Raw genomic sequence first — 16,466 nt, 5'->3', positions numbered from 1 at the left:
ATTGTAATCCTGAAATTTTCAGGGCTAATGCACCTAGCCTGCACATCTTTGCACTCTGGATGGAAACCAGAGCACCAGAGGAAACTCACTCAGACACAGTAAGAACACACAAACTCCACACAGTTGCCCAAGGCTGGATTCGAACCCAGGTCCTTGGCGCTGTGCAGCAACACTGCTAACCACTGAGCCAGAGGTGGGGACACTACCATGAGAGATGCTTTCCTATTTTCTTTTCCTAAACAATCTGTTCAAAGATGTTATTACACACTTTGGAACAAATGTGTCATCCACGTAGCGGACCAAAGTTTGGGTTAAATGGTTGGCAGAGCTATTCATTCAAGTCTCTGCATTATTGTCCCTGCTTAGAACCCTGATATTGGAGATACCACGGGTGTTCTGTTGGTTTGTGTGTAAGTTTTGTTTTTGAAAGTGAAGTGGGTGGTAAGGCATAAGTTCACGAACTTGAGGATACTGTCCTTGCTGATGAAGTACATGGCTCTTGGTGTATGTCTTTGGTTCTTCTAATCGTGTAGTCAGTGTTTCCTTGGCCAGGTTGATGCTGATGAATGTGAACAGGGCTGTTACGTCAAAGGAGACCATTATATCATCCTCTTCTTTCTTGGTATCTTTGATGGTGTTCAGGAATTCTTGGGTGAAGTAGCTCCTTGGCTAATCTGTACATTGGTGTTCCAGGCAGTGAGACTATGGGTCTGGGTGGGGCTCCTGGTTTGTGAATTTGGGTAGTCCGTAGACGTGTGGTGTTTTGGATGCATCTGTTTTCATTTTTGGCAGTTGGTCTTATTTATTTCTCCAGATTTCTGAAGTTTTTTGAGTAGGGCTGTGATTCAGTTCTCTAGATGTGGGGTCGGGTCTCTCATCACTTATTGGTAAGTGTTGATATCTGCAAGCAGTGTGTTCACTTTCTCAATGTAGTCTCTTTGATTTAGAATGACTGAATGTCCATAGCCTAAAAACTTGTCTTTAAACATTTAGACTAAAATGTAATGCCGAATTGTAGGACACATTCACTACGCTAGAAAATAGACAGGCTGGAAGGCTCTGAAAAAAGGGGGGATCTTAAAGATAGTGACATCTGAGCTCGTCAAGTGATAACAGGATGCTGTAAGACAATTAAGAACACTTGCCTTAGCATCGGTGAATCTGAGAACAGGACATCAAGTGTGAACATTCGCAGCCGTTCCCTTGTGAAATTAATATCACTGTTTGATTCTGACCCTGAAACCCGGGACTTTATGGGTTTTTTGGGACTTTACAATGATATTCTGTAGCCATTATCAGTTATTAAATACAAACTATGCTGAAGGTAATATTGATGAAGCCTTAACTTACTTGCTGTTCTTGCAGACCACTCAACAGACCTTACAGACTGCCCCACTGTCAACTCGAACTAATCAGATCTTATGTCTTATTTGAATTTGAACCACAAACTTGAAAAGAAGGCATGTTTAATTTGAGACTAATTAATCATTTTAAATACAACTTTGCAGTAACATTTCAGCCTCAGGTACGGAATGATTCTGTGCTTAAGATAAAAAGCAGGAATCTGCTCCCAGCTTAAAATTATTCTAAACCTAATATTGAAGAGATTCTGACACAGTCTGTCGGGAAGCCATTTTATGGTCAAAAGTTTGCCCTCCTTTCTAAGGAGCAGATTTGTAAAACAATGATATCAGACATGCGAGCTGTGCAAGGCTACTTTATAAACTCTTCAATTAGCTCAGACTGGTACCTCTTTATGATAGCAGTTTATCTCGTTAGCAGGCTGGGTATGTTTTTCCCACCTGATGAAAGGCTTTGGGCCTGTAGGAGTGATTAGTCAAGCGTACACAGACCTGTCAATTAATGTTTCTTCCTTACAGATTATTGTCTTTCATGGCATCTGTCCAATTAAGAATATGCAATGTTGTTTTCAAACTTTTGTATCAAGGAAGCCACTTTGTATCAGTACATCAGAGTAGCCTACTGGGGTACTTGGAGAGCTGGTACCTACTCTCCTAGGTTATTAGAACCTAGTTAGTTTGGCTTATTGGTGTCAGTGTTATGTTGCAACAGTGATGCTATTAGTGAATAAAAGGGATAACTAAAATTAAACTAATCTGTCTGCAAAAGGTTCTTATTCCAGACTTCCAACCAATACAATCTCCGGGATGAACCAAGAGAGAGGCTTTACAGGTCTGAGTCCACAAGGGATTCTTTGGGCCGTCTGAAATCTGTACTTTAACAATTTGGCGTGCCGAGCAGGGTTCCAACAAGGGCTACGTTGGAGTATAACTGGAAAAGAGGAGATTCACCTAAGGGTCAGACCTGAGACCAATGGGCCCACAATGTAAGATTATACCTTGACTGCTCTTGTTCTGTATCGTTGGGTCTGGCTTCTCCCAGTTCACTCTCACAGTACACTGATGGAAGCCAAAATGAGATCATTTAAATAGGCACTAAATACAGAAACTGTCGAGTTTTGGAATGTCGAGAATGCTTCGCAGATATCATTAGTCTTATTGTTCATATGTGAGAGAGAAAGAGAGAGACCAAGAGAGAGCGAGCGGGCAACCGAGATAGGCACACAGAGACTTAGCTCTAACTCTCTGCAGCCTGCAGAAAGCTTCATCCTTTGAGATTTGGTTTGGATGCACATTTGCTTGTTGGTAAGTGAATGTTTGTGCTTTGTATCTGTGCTTCACTTTGTGGGGTTGGTGTCCCTGTAATGTTTGGGGTTGGTGCCCCTGTAATGTTTGGGGCTGGTGTCCCTGTAATGTTTGGGGTTGGTGTTCCTGTAATGTTTGGGGTTGGTGTTCCTGTAATGATTGGGGTTGGTGTTCCTGTAATAATTGGGGTTGGTGTTCCTGTAATGATTGGGGTTGGTGCCCTTGTAATGATTGGGGTTGGTTCCCCTGTAATGACTGGGGTTGGTGTTCCTGTAATGATTGGGGTTGCTGCCCCTGTGCTTCGTTTTGTGGGGTTGGCATTCCTGTAATGATTGGGATTGGTGTCCCTGTAATAATTAGGGTTGGTGCCCCTGTAATATTTGGGGTTGGTGCCCCTGTGCTTGGCTTTGTGGGGTTGGTGCCTCTGTAATGATTGGGGTCGGTGCCCCAGTAATGATTGGGGTTGGTGCCCCTGTAATGACTGGGGTTGGTGCCCCTGTGCTTCGCTTTATGGGGTTGGTGGTCCTGTAATGATTGGGTGGGTGCCCCTGTAATGATTGGGGTTGGTGCGCCTGTGCTTGGCTTTGTGGGTTTGGTGCCGCTGTAATGTTTGGGGTTGGTGCCCCTGTAATGAGTGGGGTTGGTGCCCCTGTAATGTTTGGAGTTGGTGTTCCTGTAATGATTGGGGTTGGTGTCCCTGTAATGATTGGGGTTGGTGCCCCTGTAATGTTGGGATTGGTGCCCTTGTGCTTGTCTTTGTGGGGTTGGTACTGCTGTAATGATTGGGGTTGGTGTCCCTGTAATGTTTGGGGTCGGTGTCCCTGTAATGATTGGGGTTGGTGTCCCTGTAATGAATAGGGTCAGTGTCCCTGTAATGTTTGGGGTTGGTGTCCCTGTAATGATTAGGGTCGGTGTCACTGTAACGTTTGGGGTTGGTGTCACTGTAACGTTTGGGGTCGGTGTCCCTGTAATGATTAGGGTCGGTGTCACTGTAATGTTTGGGGTTGGTGTCACTGTAATGATTGGGGTTGGTGCCCCTGTAACGTTTGGGGTTGGTGTCCCTGTAATGATTAGGGTCGGTGTCACTGTAATGTTTGGGGTTGGTGCCACCGTTTTGCTCTGCTGTTCTTTTGAGTAGTGGGGTGTTAAGGGGAGGTATGTATTTAAGATGTTCAGGTAGAACCTGTTACCTCAGGCATTCATGCAGGGGGTATAGCTGTTCATGGTGGCGCTGTCGGATGGTGTTGGTGAACATCAACTAGCCAAAAAAAGACATGACCCTCCCTCACTAGTATCCTTACATACACATGAGGAAGGACATCACTTCAACTGGGACAATACATCCATCCTAGGACAAGTCAAACAGAGATATGCACGAGAATTCCTAGATGCATGGCATTTCAACTGGAACTCTTTCAACAAACTCATTAACTGACCCCATTTCCAACCCTCTGAAAGAAAAAAACAGGAAATGACATCACCAACACAAGGAAACCTAAACACATACAAAGCAGGTCACTAACATTGTTTCATCTGGAGGCTCACTGATGATGTTACCTAGTATGGTGGCAAAATGTTTGAAAACGAACCTTCCAGCTCAGCGAGCAAACTTACTTCCATTAGATCACCATCTTCACTGTCAACTATATGACTAACTTTGGTGTAATCTGCAAATGTACTAACCGTGCCTCCTAAATTCTCATCCAAATTGTTGATACAAATGACATTTGTTATTGGACAACAGTGGACCCAGCACTGATCCCTGTGGAATACGGCTAGTCACAGACCTCCCATCCAAAAAGCAACCCTCCAACACTGCCCTCTGTCTCCTACTGTCAGGCCATTTTTAAACATCAGGTTCAGCTTGGTTAGTACAGTTAAAAATAGGTTTAACAGAATTATGCTTTCCAAATTAATAGTATTCTACTCCATTTCTTACTCTGAATGCCAGAATTACAGATATTTGGCATTAATTCTCGACCTCATTCCATTGTGGTTACTTATTTACCTACGGAATAGTAAGTTGCAGAAAATATTTTTGAAATACACTGATCAATCTCCTAGTTATATTCGACTACAGTAGCGAGCTAATTTCAAATATATTGGCAAAAAACTGTTTGCAAACTGTTGGCTTCCTCAACAACTTACAAACAAAGCACAAGAGAGGACATCACAACAGTAATTAATTTTTTCTGGAGCGTAGCGATATCACTGGATTTGTTCAGTGTCGTGGAAATTAAATTGACTCGACTCAACTGCTAGCAAGTACAAAGAAAAAAGTTTTATAATAAAACTGCTTGCAGGCCTGATACACTTGGCAAAAATACCGCATGTAAGGGTAATTCACCTATTCTTCTTATACCATTCTTATCACGCTCTCAAGGACAAGGGCTGGGAACATTCCAGTTCTTAGTTTCTCATTCTCTTGCCGGAGACATAAATGTCTTTAGTTATTCTTTAGCTTTTGTTGATTTAGGCTGCTGGCAAGGCCAAGTTGAATGTTTATGAACTTCAACAAAGACAAGCTGTCTCCTCAACTGCAGAATTCAGCAAAGTGTTTGCAAAGCTCAGCAAAGTATTCAATTTAGCAAAGCATTCTCTTTCAGATTTCACGGTAAATGTTAAATTCTGTTAATTTTTCATTACATCAGCACAATTTTTTTTTGTTTCTGTTAAGTTGGTACAAACAATTGCAGAAATTGCATTTTCCCTGAATCTATTTTTGCACAGGCAACCAACAGAAATAAAGTTATCACCCAGGCCCTTTGTCTCCTTTGTTAAAAATAATTTGTGTAGAAATACAAAATAATTCGTACAGAAGTACCATTTGACCCTCCAGCCTGCACCACAAATCACTATGCAATTTCTGCACCCTACATACCACCTTTGATCCCTTTCACCACCTCCACCTCCTTGAATATATCCAGCGAATCGGCCCCAACAGTTTTCTGTGGTTGAGAATTCCATGGGTTCACACTTTGTGAATGAAGAAATTCTTCCTCATGTCACTCCTGTATCTTTTACACTTTTTGATTACAAGAGACTCCGATAGATGTGAGGAGGAGATATAATTTCCAGGTAAAATTGCTGCAATTTTTTTCCCCAGATTCTTCAACCACAGACCTGATCTCAATTGGTTTGGTTTATTCCATGCATGAATTATTCCACACATAAAGTGAAGATTAATGTCGTAAACCAGAAACACGAACCGTTAATTGTCCATAAAGAAAAAGATCAGATTAGATAAAACATCTTGCTGTGTCTATCCCGATCACACTGCCCATCTTCCACCCTCGCCGCTTCCCCACAGACCTGCAGCCTCGGAGCCAGGATTCCACACGAATAACAGCAGAACAAGAGCGACCCAACTCCTGCAAATCGCCATTACACACTGTCTTTTCGCAGGGATGAAGCGATAATCGAGCCAAACTCTCAGCGGCAGAACATGTACAAAAACACTTCCCCATGTTTCGTTTTGGTTATTAATGTTCTGTAGAGAGTTCTGTTGAGCATATCTGCACTTGTGTATTCTCCAAACCACTGAACCAGGCGGTGAAAAGCACCAACACAGTCTGTACGTCACTGAGAGTAAACAACAAATGCTGGAGCTCACACCCTGAATGTGAGCTCTCTCTCTCTCTCTCCATTGGTGCTGTCTGACCCGCTATGATCTCCAGCATTTACAGTGCAGTCACACAGATGTGCAGCACACAAACAGACCCTTCGCTCCACCTCGAAAACTTGCTCCAACTGATGGAAATCTAGCGAGTCTCATGACATTATGTTTTCAGCTGGTGTGCGTCAGGTTCAAGTCCCATCTGACCCAGAGATAATGTTTGATAACATCCCTCAACTGGTTGATAAGAAAAACAGGATAAATCAAAAAATAAAATTTGCACAGTCTGGAATATGGCTTTTTGCAATCCAGTGTCTCTGAGAGTGATGTGGCACATGGTGCTTCATGTGGATAAACGTGGGGTAAAACAAACAAGAACAGGACTTATACAATTAAAAGCTGAAGCTTGGATAGTGTTATAGAATAAGGACACTGAGGAGTCAGGCATATAATTCTGAGTCACATACGGTTGGGGTGTTTAATAAGGCATTGCTTTCCTTGCTCAGTTCATTAAGTATGGGAGTTGGGACAGTGAGGCATTCCTGATGAAGGGCTTATGCCCGAAACGTCGAATTTCCTGTTCCTTGGATGCTGCCTGACCTGCTGCGCTTTTCCAGCAACACATTTTCAGCTCTGATCTCCAGCATCTGCAGACCTCACTTTCTCCACAGTGAGGCTATTTCTCGAGGTATGTGTCCTGTTCCATCTACCCTGTCAAAGGAAGGACATTATTAAGCCGGAGAGAGTTCAGAAGAGATTTACCACGATGTTGCAGAGAATGTTGGGTTTTAATTTCAGTAGAGGCTGGATGGGCTGGGACTGTTTTTACTGGAGCAGAGGAGGTTGACCTTATAGACACTTATAAAATCATGAGGGGAATAGGTATCTTTTCCCTCGGTTGGGGATTTCAAGACTAGGAAGTTTATTTTCAAGGTGAGAGGAAAAAGATTTTAAAAAGACTTGTGGGGGAATGATTTTACGAAGTGGTTCATGTGTGGAATTAACTTCCAGAGGAAGTGGTGTGTGCAGCGAAGGTTACATCATTTAACAGACATTTGGATCAGCATATGAATAAGTAATGTTTGATGGGATATGGGCCAAAGGCAGACAGGTGGTACGAGTTCAGGTTGGGATTATGGTTGGCATGGACTGGTTGAGCGAAAGGGTCTGTTTCCGTGCTGGATGGCTCACTGAAATGATGTTCAATCCATCTGCAAATTTGTTAACTTCTTTGAATGTGAACTGGATGTAAGATCACATTATTCTTTTTGGAATTCCTTGCTGAGCCAACAGGACTCATACTTCGAAAGAAATTGTTCACATTCTCTGAGGTGGTGGGAATGATGGTTTGTGAGATAGCTTATTTGGGCAAGAGTCAAAAATCAAATTCTTGATATCAAGGAAAGATTTTTCCAATTAAATCCTCACACTTTAGAAAAATAATTCAGAATCTTGTCATCAGGCGATGAGAAGCTTTTTCCTTTGTGTTTCCATCTTGATATTCCCAACATTGAACATCCAACCTTTATCTCCACTACTGAGCAAATTGATGGTATGAAAATGCAACTGGTAAAACAGCGAGCATACCTGACAACTTACATCATCAGTACTTGTTGCAGCTTACTCAATGATTGTGCAGGCAATTGATCAGGTGATGGGAGATTACTGCCCTTGCAGTCAGAGTTGAGGCTGCAATCAGTGCTTAGGAGAGCAAGAGGGGCTTACATCTAGTTTATTCAAGGTGCTGTTGGAAGAGGGCCAGGGTGATCAGATCAGTCCTACCAAGTCAGTCTGGTTTGGGCCCTGGTCACTTGTGTTTGGTCATTAATAATCAGTGGGCATATCAGGGGAGAGTCCATAAACTCCTGGGCAAAGGAGGCAGCACAAGTCTAGGGTTGGGTCTGGTTCTACTGTTTTCCTGTACCTATAGCCTAATTAATTGAACTAAATAGTAATTCCTACTTAGTACTGCTTAGTTTTATTTCTTCGTGCTAGCATTTGAAGAAGAAATGAATAGTCTCTGAAAGCTTGTGTTCTCAAATAAACCTGTTGGATTTAAGCCCGTGTTGCGAGAGAAATCAGAATTAATGTTTTGAGTTGAGTGACCCTTCCTCTGATTTCTCTCCACAGATGCTGCCAGATTGTTGTGCTGGTCAGAATGTTGCTTTTCTGTAGTGTTTCTCCTCATGCCTGCAATGATTTGCAAGAGAATAGGCCACTCAACCCATCGAATGCTTCATAATGTGTTAATGACAAATGTCTTTCTGAAGCTCATTCTCCTATCTTCTCCCTGTAACTCTTGATCCCTTTTCTAATCAGGAACCATTCTGTCTCTCTCTTAAATACACTCAATGACTTGACCTCCACCATCTTCTGCGGCAATGAGTTCTACAGATTAACCACCTTCTAACTGAAGAAATTCCTTGTCATCTCAGTTCTAAAGGTTTATCCCTTCACTTCGCATGCTGCATCCTCAAGTCCGAGTCTCTTCGTATTGCTGCTGGTTTACTCATAAAATGAAGAAGAAAATAAATTCTGTTGATATTAAAAACATGGTTCCAGTCTTTTCACTTACCACTAATTGGCATGGTGGCTCAGTGGTTAGCACTGCTGCCTCCCAGCACCAGGGTCCCAGGTTTAATTCCAGCTCAGGTGACTGCCTGTGTAGAGTTTGTGCATTCTCTCTGTGTCTGCATAGAGTTTGCATGTTGTCTCTGCGTGGGTTTCCTCCCACAGGACAGGTGAATTGGCAATGCTAAATTGCCATGGTGTTAGATACATTAGTTAGAGGGAAAAATGAGTTTGGGTGGATTACTCTTTGGAGGGCTGAAGGCCCTGTTTCCACAATGTAGGGAATTTAGTCTTTGCCAATTGTATATTTTTTGTCAATTTAGTATAAAATTAGCTTCCTTGGTTCACCACTGTCAGTTTTTCCCTTCCTGGAATCCTTCTTCCTCATTGAGATATATTATTCTGGGTCATGAACTCTTGCTTAAACATCTGGCATTGTTCCTCAACCACCTTTTCTGTTAAACTCCTTTCCTGGTTCACTCCAATCACTTCTGCCTCATTTCTTTGTAATGACCTTTAGTTAAATTGAACACAGTTGTTTCCTAGCCAGTTTCCCACCCTCAGAGGGAATGCTAAGTTCTAGGATGTTATGTTCACTGTTTCCTGGGGATCTTTTAGTCTGAGATCATTTACTAAACCTGCCTCATTACACATTGCCTCATTGAAATAATCTGATTGGATCCACATTGTATTGGTTTACGAAACTATGCTGAATACACTCCATCAATTCTTCCTCATTGCTGTGAATAAAGTTACCCCATCACACCTTTCTTCCTTCTTGACCTTTCAAAAACTCAGATAACTCTAAATTTTACAGTGTTTTTTTTTCTAATTGTCAGTTTCATGGAGGCCTGGCAAGTTTTCTCACAGCACCAAACTCAGATTATTAACTCAGAGAAAGTGAGGACTGCAGATGCTGGAGATCAGAGTCAAAAAGTCTAGCGCTGGAAAAGCATGACCCATTAGATAGTATCCGAGGAGCAGGAGAGTCAATGTTTTGAGCAAGAGTTCTTCATCAGGAAGATTCCTGTTTTTCCAGCACCACACTTTTCGACTTGGTTCACTACTTGCCTCCGTGCTGCTGTTGTGTGATTCTAATTCCATTCTGCCACGTACAATACCTGGAACAACTAACCCCCGCCAATGATATCCTTGAAATCACCAGAATCCTTGGCACCAACCTCTCAAAAAGGTTCTGTTAGTTCAGAGCTTCCATGCATTGCTCCTAACATTAGTCCTGGGCATGAAAAGAAGGAAAATGGATACCTTGCTTCCTGGATAAGGACTTGTTAGTCCTCGTGGCCTGTTTCTACAGAGGCGGGACAACCTTTTCCCCTAAGACCAGCAGAGGATGTAGTAACTCCAAACTACGGCAGCCTGCACTGAGGTTGCCAAGTCAATGCAGTCTTAGCCATCTGGAGGAATGCACAATGATGTAGTAGGTACCTCAATGTCCCCTTCTCTACTCTGCCAGTGTAAGAGCCACCATATTCCCACCAATACCTAATTATTGAGTTCTAAGGAGAGGCTGGATATATTTGGACTTTCTTCGCTGTAGTGTAGGAGGCTGGGGGCTGATCTTATAGAGATTTATAAAATGAAAGGCATAGATATGGTGAATAGCCAAGGTATTTTCCACAGGATAAGGGAATCCATAACTAGCGGGCATAGGTTTGTGGTGAGAGGAGAAAGATTTTTAAGGGAGTTGAGGAGCAACTTTTTCACACACAGGGTGGTGCACATCTGGAACAAACTGCCAGAGGAAATTGTAAAGGCGAGTACAATTACACATTTAAAAGACATTTGAATAGGTACATGAATAGGAAATATTTCAAAAGAAATGGGCCAAACACAGGCAAATGGGAATAGTTCAGTTTAAGCAACCTGGTCTGAAGTTAGAACAAATGGTCGGTTTCTGTGTTGTATAACTCTATAACTCCTCCCAAGCTCATGCTCTACCACTCTTACTGTTTCCTGTAACATTTTCCTCCTCTTTCTGTGACTCACACCAATCCCTGACATTACTAACTCTGCACGCCCTCTTTGCTAGCTGCCCATTTGCTTGGAGCCGCTACCAAGTTGCACCAACAGTAACAGATGTGCTACTCACTTACATGTCCCAGAATCCCTGTAGCTGTCATATTCCATGCGGAAAAAGCCCACGATAGGACTGAAAGAGTCAAGGTAGGTGGTGAGCCACCCAGTATTTAGGTTCTCAGTCATTATGAGGAGAGGATCCTGACTCTGACCACCCAGAGTGGCTGATATAAGACTGAAGAAAGGCTCATGCCCGAAACGACGAATCTCCTGCGCCTTGGATGCTGCCTGACCTGCTGCGCTTTTCCAGCAATACATTTTCAGCTCTGATCTCCAGCATCTGCAGTCCTCACTTTCTCCTCCAATAAGACTGTGCCAGGACTCTCTGACAAAAGGTTATCTCCTTTAAAATAATTGAAGACTGCTGACAATTATGACATACTTCCACATTTGTATCAAAGCTAGGGATCTAGACAAGACTGCGGTTCCAGGAGTCTGATTTCCCTGGCTGAGGGGCCAATTGCAAAAAAACAGGGTAAGGCAATACAGGGATGGTGAGAGTGTGTAAATGCTATGACAGCAAGTGAAGAACCCAGAAATGTAGCCTCACAGTCCATGAGCTGGGTGTGTGTCTCTGAGTACACACTGTCCTTACTTCTGCATTACAGTGATAGTTACTGGTGCTGCCCATGAAACAGCATTGAAATGCAGAAGCATCTGTAAGTGAATCAGTGATGTGTCAAGAAGGCTTTTAGAGGCTGAAAGGTCAGATGTCAATGTCTGTGGATCTGTTTGGCTGGTGCCCAGGGAGTCACCTAGTGTCCAGCATGGAAGCTCTTCAGAGCCAGCAGAAATCTGAAGTCACCTGGTACCTGTTCAGACTTTCAATTGAGAATTCTCAACATGTGGATTGCTCATGGTAGACGGTGAAGAAGGAAGATTTCACAGATTCTCAGTTACCATGTTTCTGAACAAGTCATAATCCCCCATAACTCTGGAATGAGAACATTTACCAAACAGTAGGATGAAGACACTGACAGAGCACAGCTGTGTCAAATGTTGCAAGGGCTTGATTGACACCCGATTCTAGTAAATGAGAGCTGGGTGCAGCAGATTATCATGTATTATGATATAATCACTGGCCAACACACCAGCATTTGGTTTGCAATATGAGGGTGAACTACAGCCTCTGTTCATTCTGTTTATTTTCATTTTTTGCTGACGACAAATAAAACTTCAATGTTTGCATTTGCCCATTGGTGTCTATGTTTGACATTCCCCTATTTCAGAATGACAAGATGGGCCTAGAGTGGGCACTGGAGACAGGATTAGGGAACGTAGTGCCAGAATTTAAGAGAGGTGGTAAGGATAAGGCAGGGGACTATAGACCAGTGAATCTGACGTCAGTGGTGGGCACGTTGTTGGAGGGAATCATGGGGGACAGTATGGACATGTATTTGGAAAGGCAAGGACTGATTAGGATAGTCAACATGACTGTTTGTGGGAAATCATGTCTCACAAACCTTATTTGAGTTTTTTGAAGAAGTAACAAAGAGGCTTGATGGGGGCAGGGTGGTAGACGTGAACTACAAGGGGTTTAACAAGGTTCCCCATAGGAGATTAGTTAGCAAGCATAGATCTCATGGAATATAGGAAGAACTAACCATTTGGAAACAAAACTGGTTCAAAGGTAGAAGACAGAGAGTAGTGGTGGAGGGTTGTTTCTCAGACTTGAGGCTTGTGACCAGTGGAGTGCCACAATGATTGGTGCTGGGTCCACTACTTTCCATCATTTATATAAATGATTTGGATGTGAGTATAAGAGGTATAATTAGTAAGCTTGCATATGACACCAAAATTGGAAGTGCAGTGGACAGCGAAGAACGATACCTCGGATTATAACGGGACCTTGATCAGATGGGCCAATGGGCTAAGTAGTGGCAGATGGAGTTTGGTGCTGCATTTTGGGAAAGCAACTCTTAGCAGGACTTATACATTCACTGGAAAGGTCCTTGGGAGTGCTATTGAACAAAGAGACCTTAGAGTACAAGTTCATTGCTCCTTGAAAGTGGAGTCGCAGGTAGATAGGATAGTGAAGAAAGTGTTTGGTATGCTTTCCTTTATTGGTAAGAGTATTGAGTACATGAGTTGGGAGGTCATGTTGTGGCTGCACAGGACATTGGTTTGCCAGTTTTTAGAATATTGCGTGCAATTCTGGTCTCCTTCCTTTCAGAAGGATGTTGTGAAACTTGAAAGCGTTCAGAAAAGATTTACAAGGATGTTGCCAGGGTTGGAGGTTTTGAGCAATTGGGAGTGGTTGAAGTAGGCTGAGGGGTAACCTTATAGACGTTTATAAAATCATGAGGGGCATAGATAGGGTAAATAGACAAGGTCTTTTCCCTTGGGTGGGAGAGTCCAGAACTAGAGGACATAGGTTTAGGGTGGGAGGTGAAAGGAATAAAAGAGACCTAAGGGACAACTTTTTCATGCAGAGGGTGGTGCCTGTGTGGAATGAGCTGCCAGAGGAAGTGGTGAAGGCCAGTACAATTGCAACATTTGTAAGGCATTTGGATGGGTATATGAATAGGATTAGGGAATGTGGTGCCAGGTGGAAATGAGCTGGGTGCTGGCTGGTCGGACTGGATTAGGTTGGGATACCTGGTCGGCATGGACAAGTTGGAGAGAAGGGTCTGTTTCCATGCTGTACTGAACTATGAATCTCTGACTCTATGACTTTGAGAGGGTGGTTAGATATCACTAAGGGCAGATAACCATTGTGGTGTGAATGTCAAGCAGTAGTTAGGGTGAGGGAAGGAGTTGTATGTATGAGAGAGTGTCAACCATACCAGCTGTGTGCCTTTGTTGGACAGTTTGTGGCTACTATGCCATAACATTGCAGTGAGTGACAATATCAAATGATAATGCTGCAGGTGCACAGCAGCCCTTCAAACATGTTTTTGGCAGATATCCAGGAATAGTTATTGATTGGATGGTAGAATTGAACATTAGGGACACCACTGGGTGGGTGAGTCATTAATGAGGCAAGTTTGATAAGACATGACAAGAGAAATAGCTGAAAAATGTGTTGCTGGAAAAGCACAGCAGGTCAGGCAGCATCAAAGGAGCAGGAGAAACAACGTTTCGGGCATAAGCCCTTCTTCAGGAAACAAGAGAAATCCCTATTCTCCCCATGACACTTCACAAAAAACATGTAAGATTCATCTCTTGCTCACTTACAAAAACTAATGTTTATCATTTACTTACGGAAGATTTAGATCAGCCCACTTTTGATTTTAAATTAATTTTTAGTCCTAGTAAATAAAAGCTTCAAGTGTGTGTGTGTGTGTGTGTGTGTGTTTGTATTTATGAGTGTTTTATGGTGACAAGGAGTTTAGAAGGGATGTTTTTATGCTTTTTGATCTACAACAGCTTATTGCCAAGTGGGCAAAGCCAGATAAGAATTGAAATTATTTACCTTTAAGAAGTCCTGAATAATAAGATAATGCAAAGGGTATTTTTGTTTCTGGTTGAAGATTCAATTCTAACATTCTGAAGTGGCTGTGATGCATGATATACTTCACTTTATAAACAGGAGCTTGAAATAAGTGGTTTGGTCAACTATTGAAGTCATGAAAAGGTCTCATTCAGTGCTTCGACCAATCAAGGATGGACATTTATGACATGGGAAAACCAATGACCTGTCTTCAGGATGTATTTAATCAATTTAGTCAGAGATGTTACTATCCACTTCTGGAACAAGTGGGACTTTACACTGAGTGTTCTGGCCCAGAGGCAAGACCATTACCACTGCATTACAAGTGCCCTTGCCAGTTTTGTAAGTATACATATATTGGCTAGTCTTGTTAAGAAACCTGATTATAGCACACACTAGCCCAGTGTTATTGAGTACACAGCATAAGACCAGAACCATACAACTAAACTCGAGTAAGAGGGTGAATTCCAATGGTAAACAAAATAAAATTAACCCTATAAGATGGAACTTTGCTTGAAAAGACAGTTTTACCTCAAGAGTTACCACTAACTGAAAAAAAATTCTATTAACTTTTAGAAGAAGAAACACATTATTGCACCTTTAAATATCTGATGTAAATTAGAATGCAGGACAAGACCAGTCACTTTTTTTGAAGTTACGTTTGAGGATGTGGTTACACTTGAGGAAGAAGGTACAGAGGAAATTCATCAGAAAGCTCCCTGGGATAGAACATTTCAGCTACCAAGAGCGATGGATAAAATTGAATTATTTTCTTTGGAGCACAGACATTTGAAGGATTCCTGTTAAGGATATACAAGCTAATGAGGGGCATGGATTAGGTGAACACAAAGTAGCTGTTCCCCTAAGTTGTCGTGCCAAAAACAAAGGGTCAAATTTTTAAATGAAAGGCAGGAGGTTTAGAGGGAATTTGAGGAAATATATTTTTATCCAGAGAATGGTGGGGATCTGGAATGCAGTCTCGGGGAGGGTAGTTGAGATGGGAAACCTCACAACCATTAAAAATTGTTTGGATAAACATTGAAATGTCACAACATTCAAAGCTCTCAGCCTATTGTGGGAAATTGGGACTGGTGTACATAGCAATGTATATTTGGTGGTACAGACGTGATGGGTGAAAGGACTTATTTAACACTGTATAATTTAATGATTCTAAGCTGAGCACAAGCTGTATTTCACAGGTAACTACAGACAGGATCCTAAACTGTAAAAGGAAAAAAGTACCATCCTGTACGCCTGCATCAGTGCCTTGGGGGATTCAGTTGAAGAGAACAACAAAATTTAATAAGCTGATAAAATTTGAGAAGCTTAATTTAATACTGATAGGGGATTTTACATTTTATTGACAGTGTGATATGTAACAGGAGACCAGCCTCACTAATCTTTCGTCAGCAGTGTGTCATAACATCTCTGAACAAGTTGATCTGGAAAATGTCTAAAGCATTCTTACCAAACAGCATAGCAAATTGTTTTTAAAAACAAAGAGCTTTGACTTTTCTAAGTCTAAAATATAATTATGGGAATCAGAAGACAATGGGAAGACATATTATGGTGGTGGCAAACACCTATCAGTAAACCGAGAAGAGTTTAATTTACTGCTCTCGGAGAAAATCAACCAAAGTTAATGACAGACCAAAAATGTAAAAAGAATGAATTATTATACAAAATAAAAAAAACTGGTGTGTAGGCCTGTACATAAATAAATACAAAGTTACAAAAAATAATCCAATGCAGAAATTTGATAATTTTATAGAAGCATTTGAGATGTTAAAGAGAAGGGCATATTCCTATCCATTGCTTTCTAGATGGCATTAAAACGGGAGGCCAGTTGTATCATTCTGAAAGACAAATGGATTGTAAATGCTGGACTGCAAGGTTGACAAGCAGGAGGCTGAAAGAACACAGCAAGCCAGGCAGCTTCAGGAGGTGGAGAAGTCAGCGTTTCAGGTGTAACCCTTCTTCAGAACCTATGGTATATATCTCCAACCAAATCCAAATCATCTGATCTACTGGTATGACTTTCAAGACATCAGACAGGACTTCAGTGAATTCGGCAAAAATGAAC

At 42.0% G+C, this 16,466-nt stretch overlaps 1 protein-coding gene across 7 annotated transcripts in view; it reads right to left on the bottom strand.

Moving 5' to 3' along the window:
• Window positions 1–16,466, bottom strand: part of LOC132816360 (nectin-1-like) — a 114,341-nt gene that overhangs the window by 31,725 nt on the left and 66,150 nt on the right. Inside the window, exon 1 of one of the 7 annotated variants that reach the window (XM_060825819.1) lies at window positions 5,979–6,431. The exons of 2 other annotated variants lie outside the window; for them this stretch is intronic. In XM_060825819.1, the coding sequence (XP_060681802.1) occupies window positions 5,979–6,051 (73 nt within the window). In that variant the 5' untranslated portion in view covers window positions 6,052–6,431. Of the gene's footprint in view, window positions 1–5,875; window positions 5,959–5,978; window positions 6,432–6,573; window positions 6,994–16,466 lie in introns of those variants that run through there. 4 more of the 7 variants (XM_060825821.1, XR_009644793.1, XR_009644796.1 and 1 more) reach the window with 4 other exon arrangements.

This window comes from Hemiscyllium ocellatum, chromosome 6 (assembly GCF_020745735.1).
Source record: "Hemiscyllium ocellatum isolate sHemOce1 chromosome 6, sHemOce1.pat.X.cur, whole genome shotgun sequence".
Lineage (NCBI taxonomy): Eukaryota > Metazoa > Chordata > Chondrichthyes > Orectolobiformes > Hemiscylliidae > Hemiscyllium > Hemiscyllium ocellatum.
This window is presented reverse-complemented; position numbering and strand designations above follow the sequence as displayed.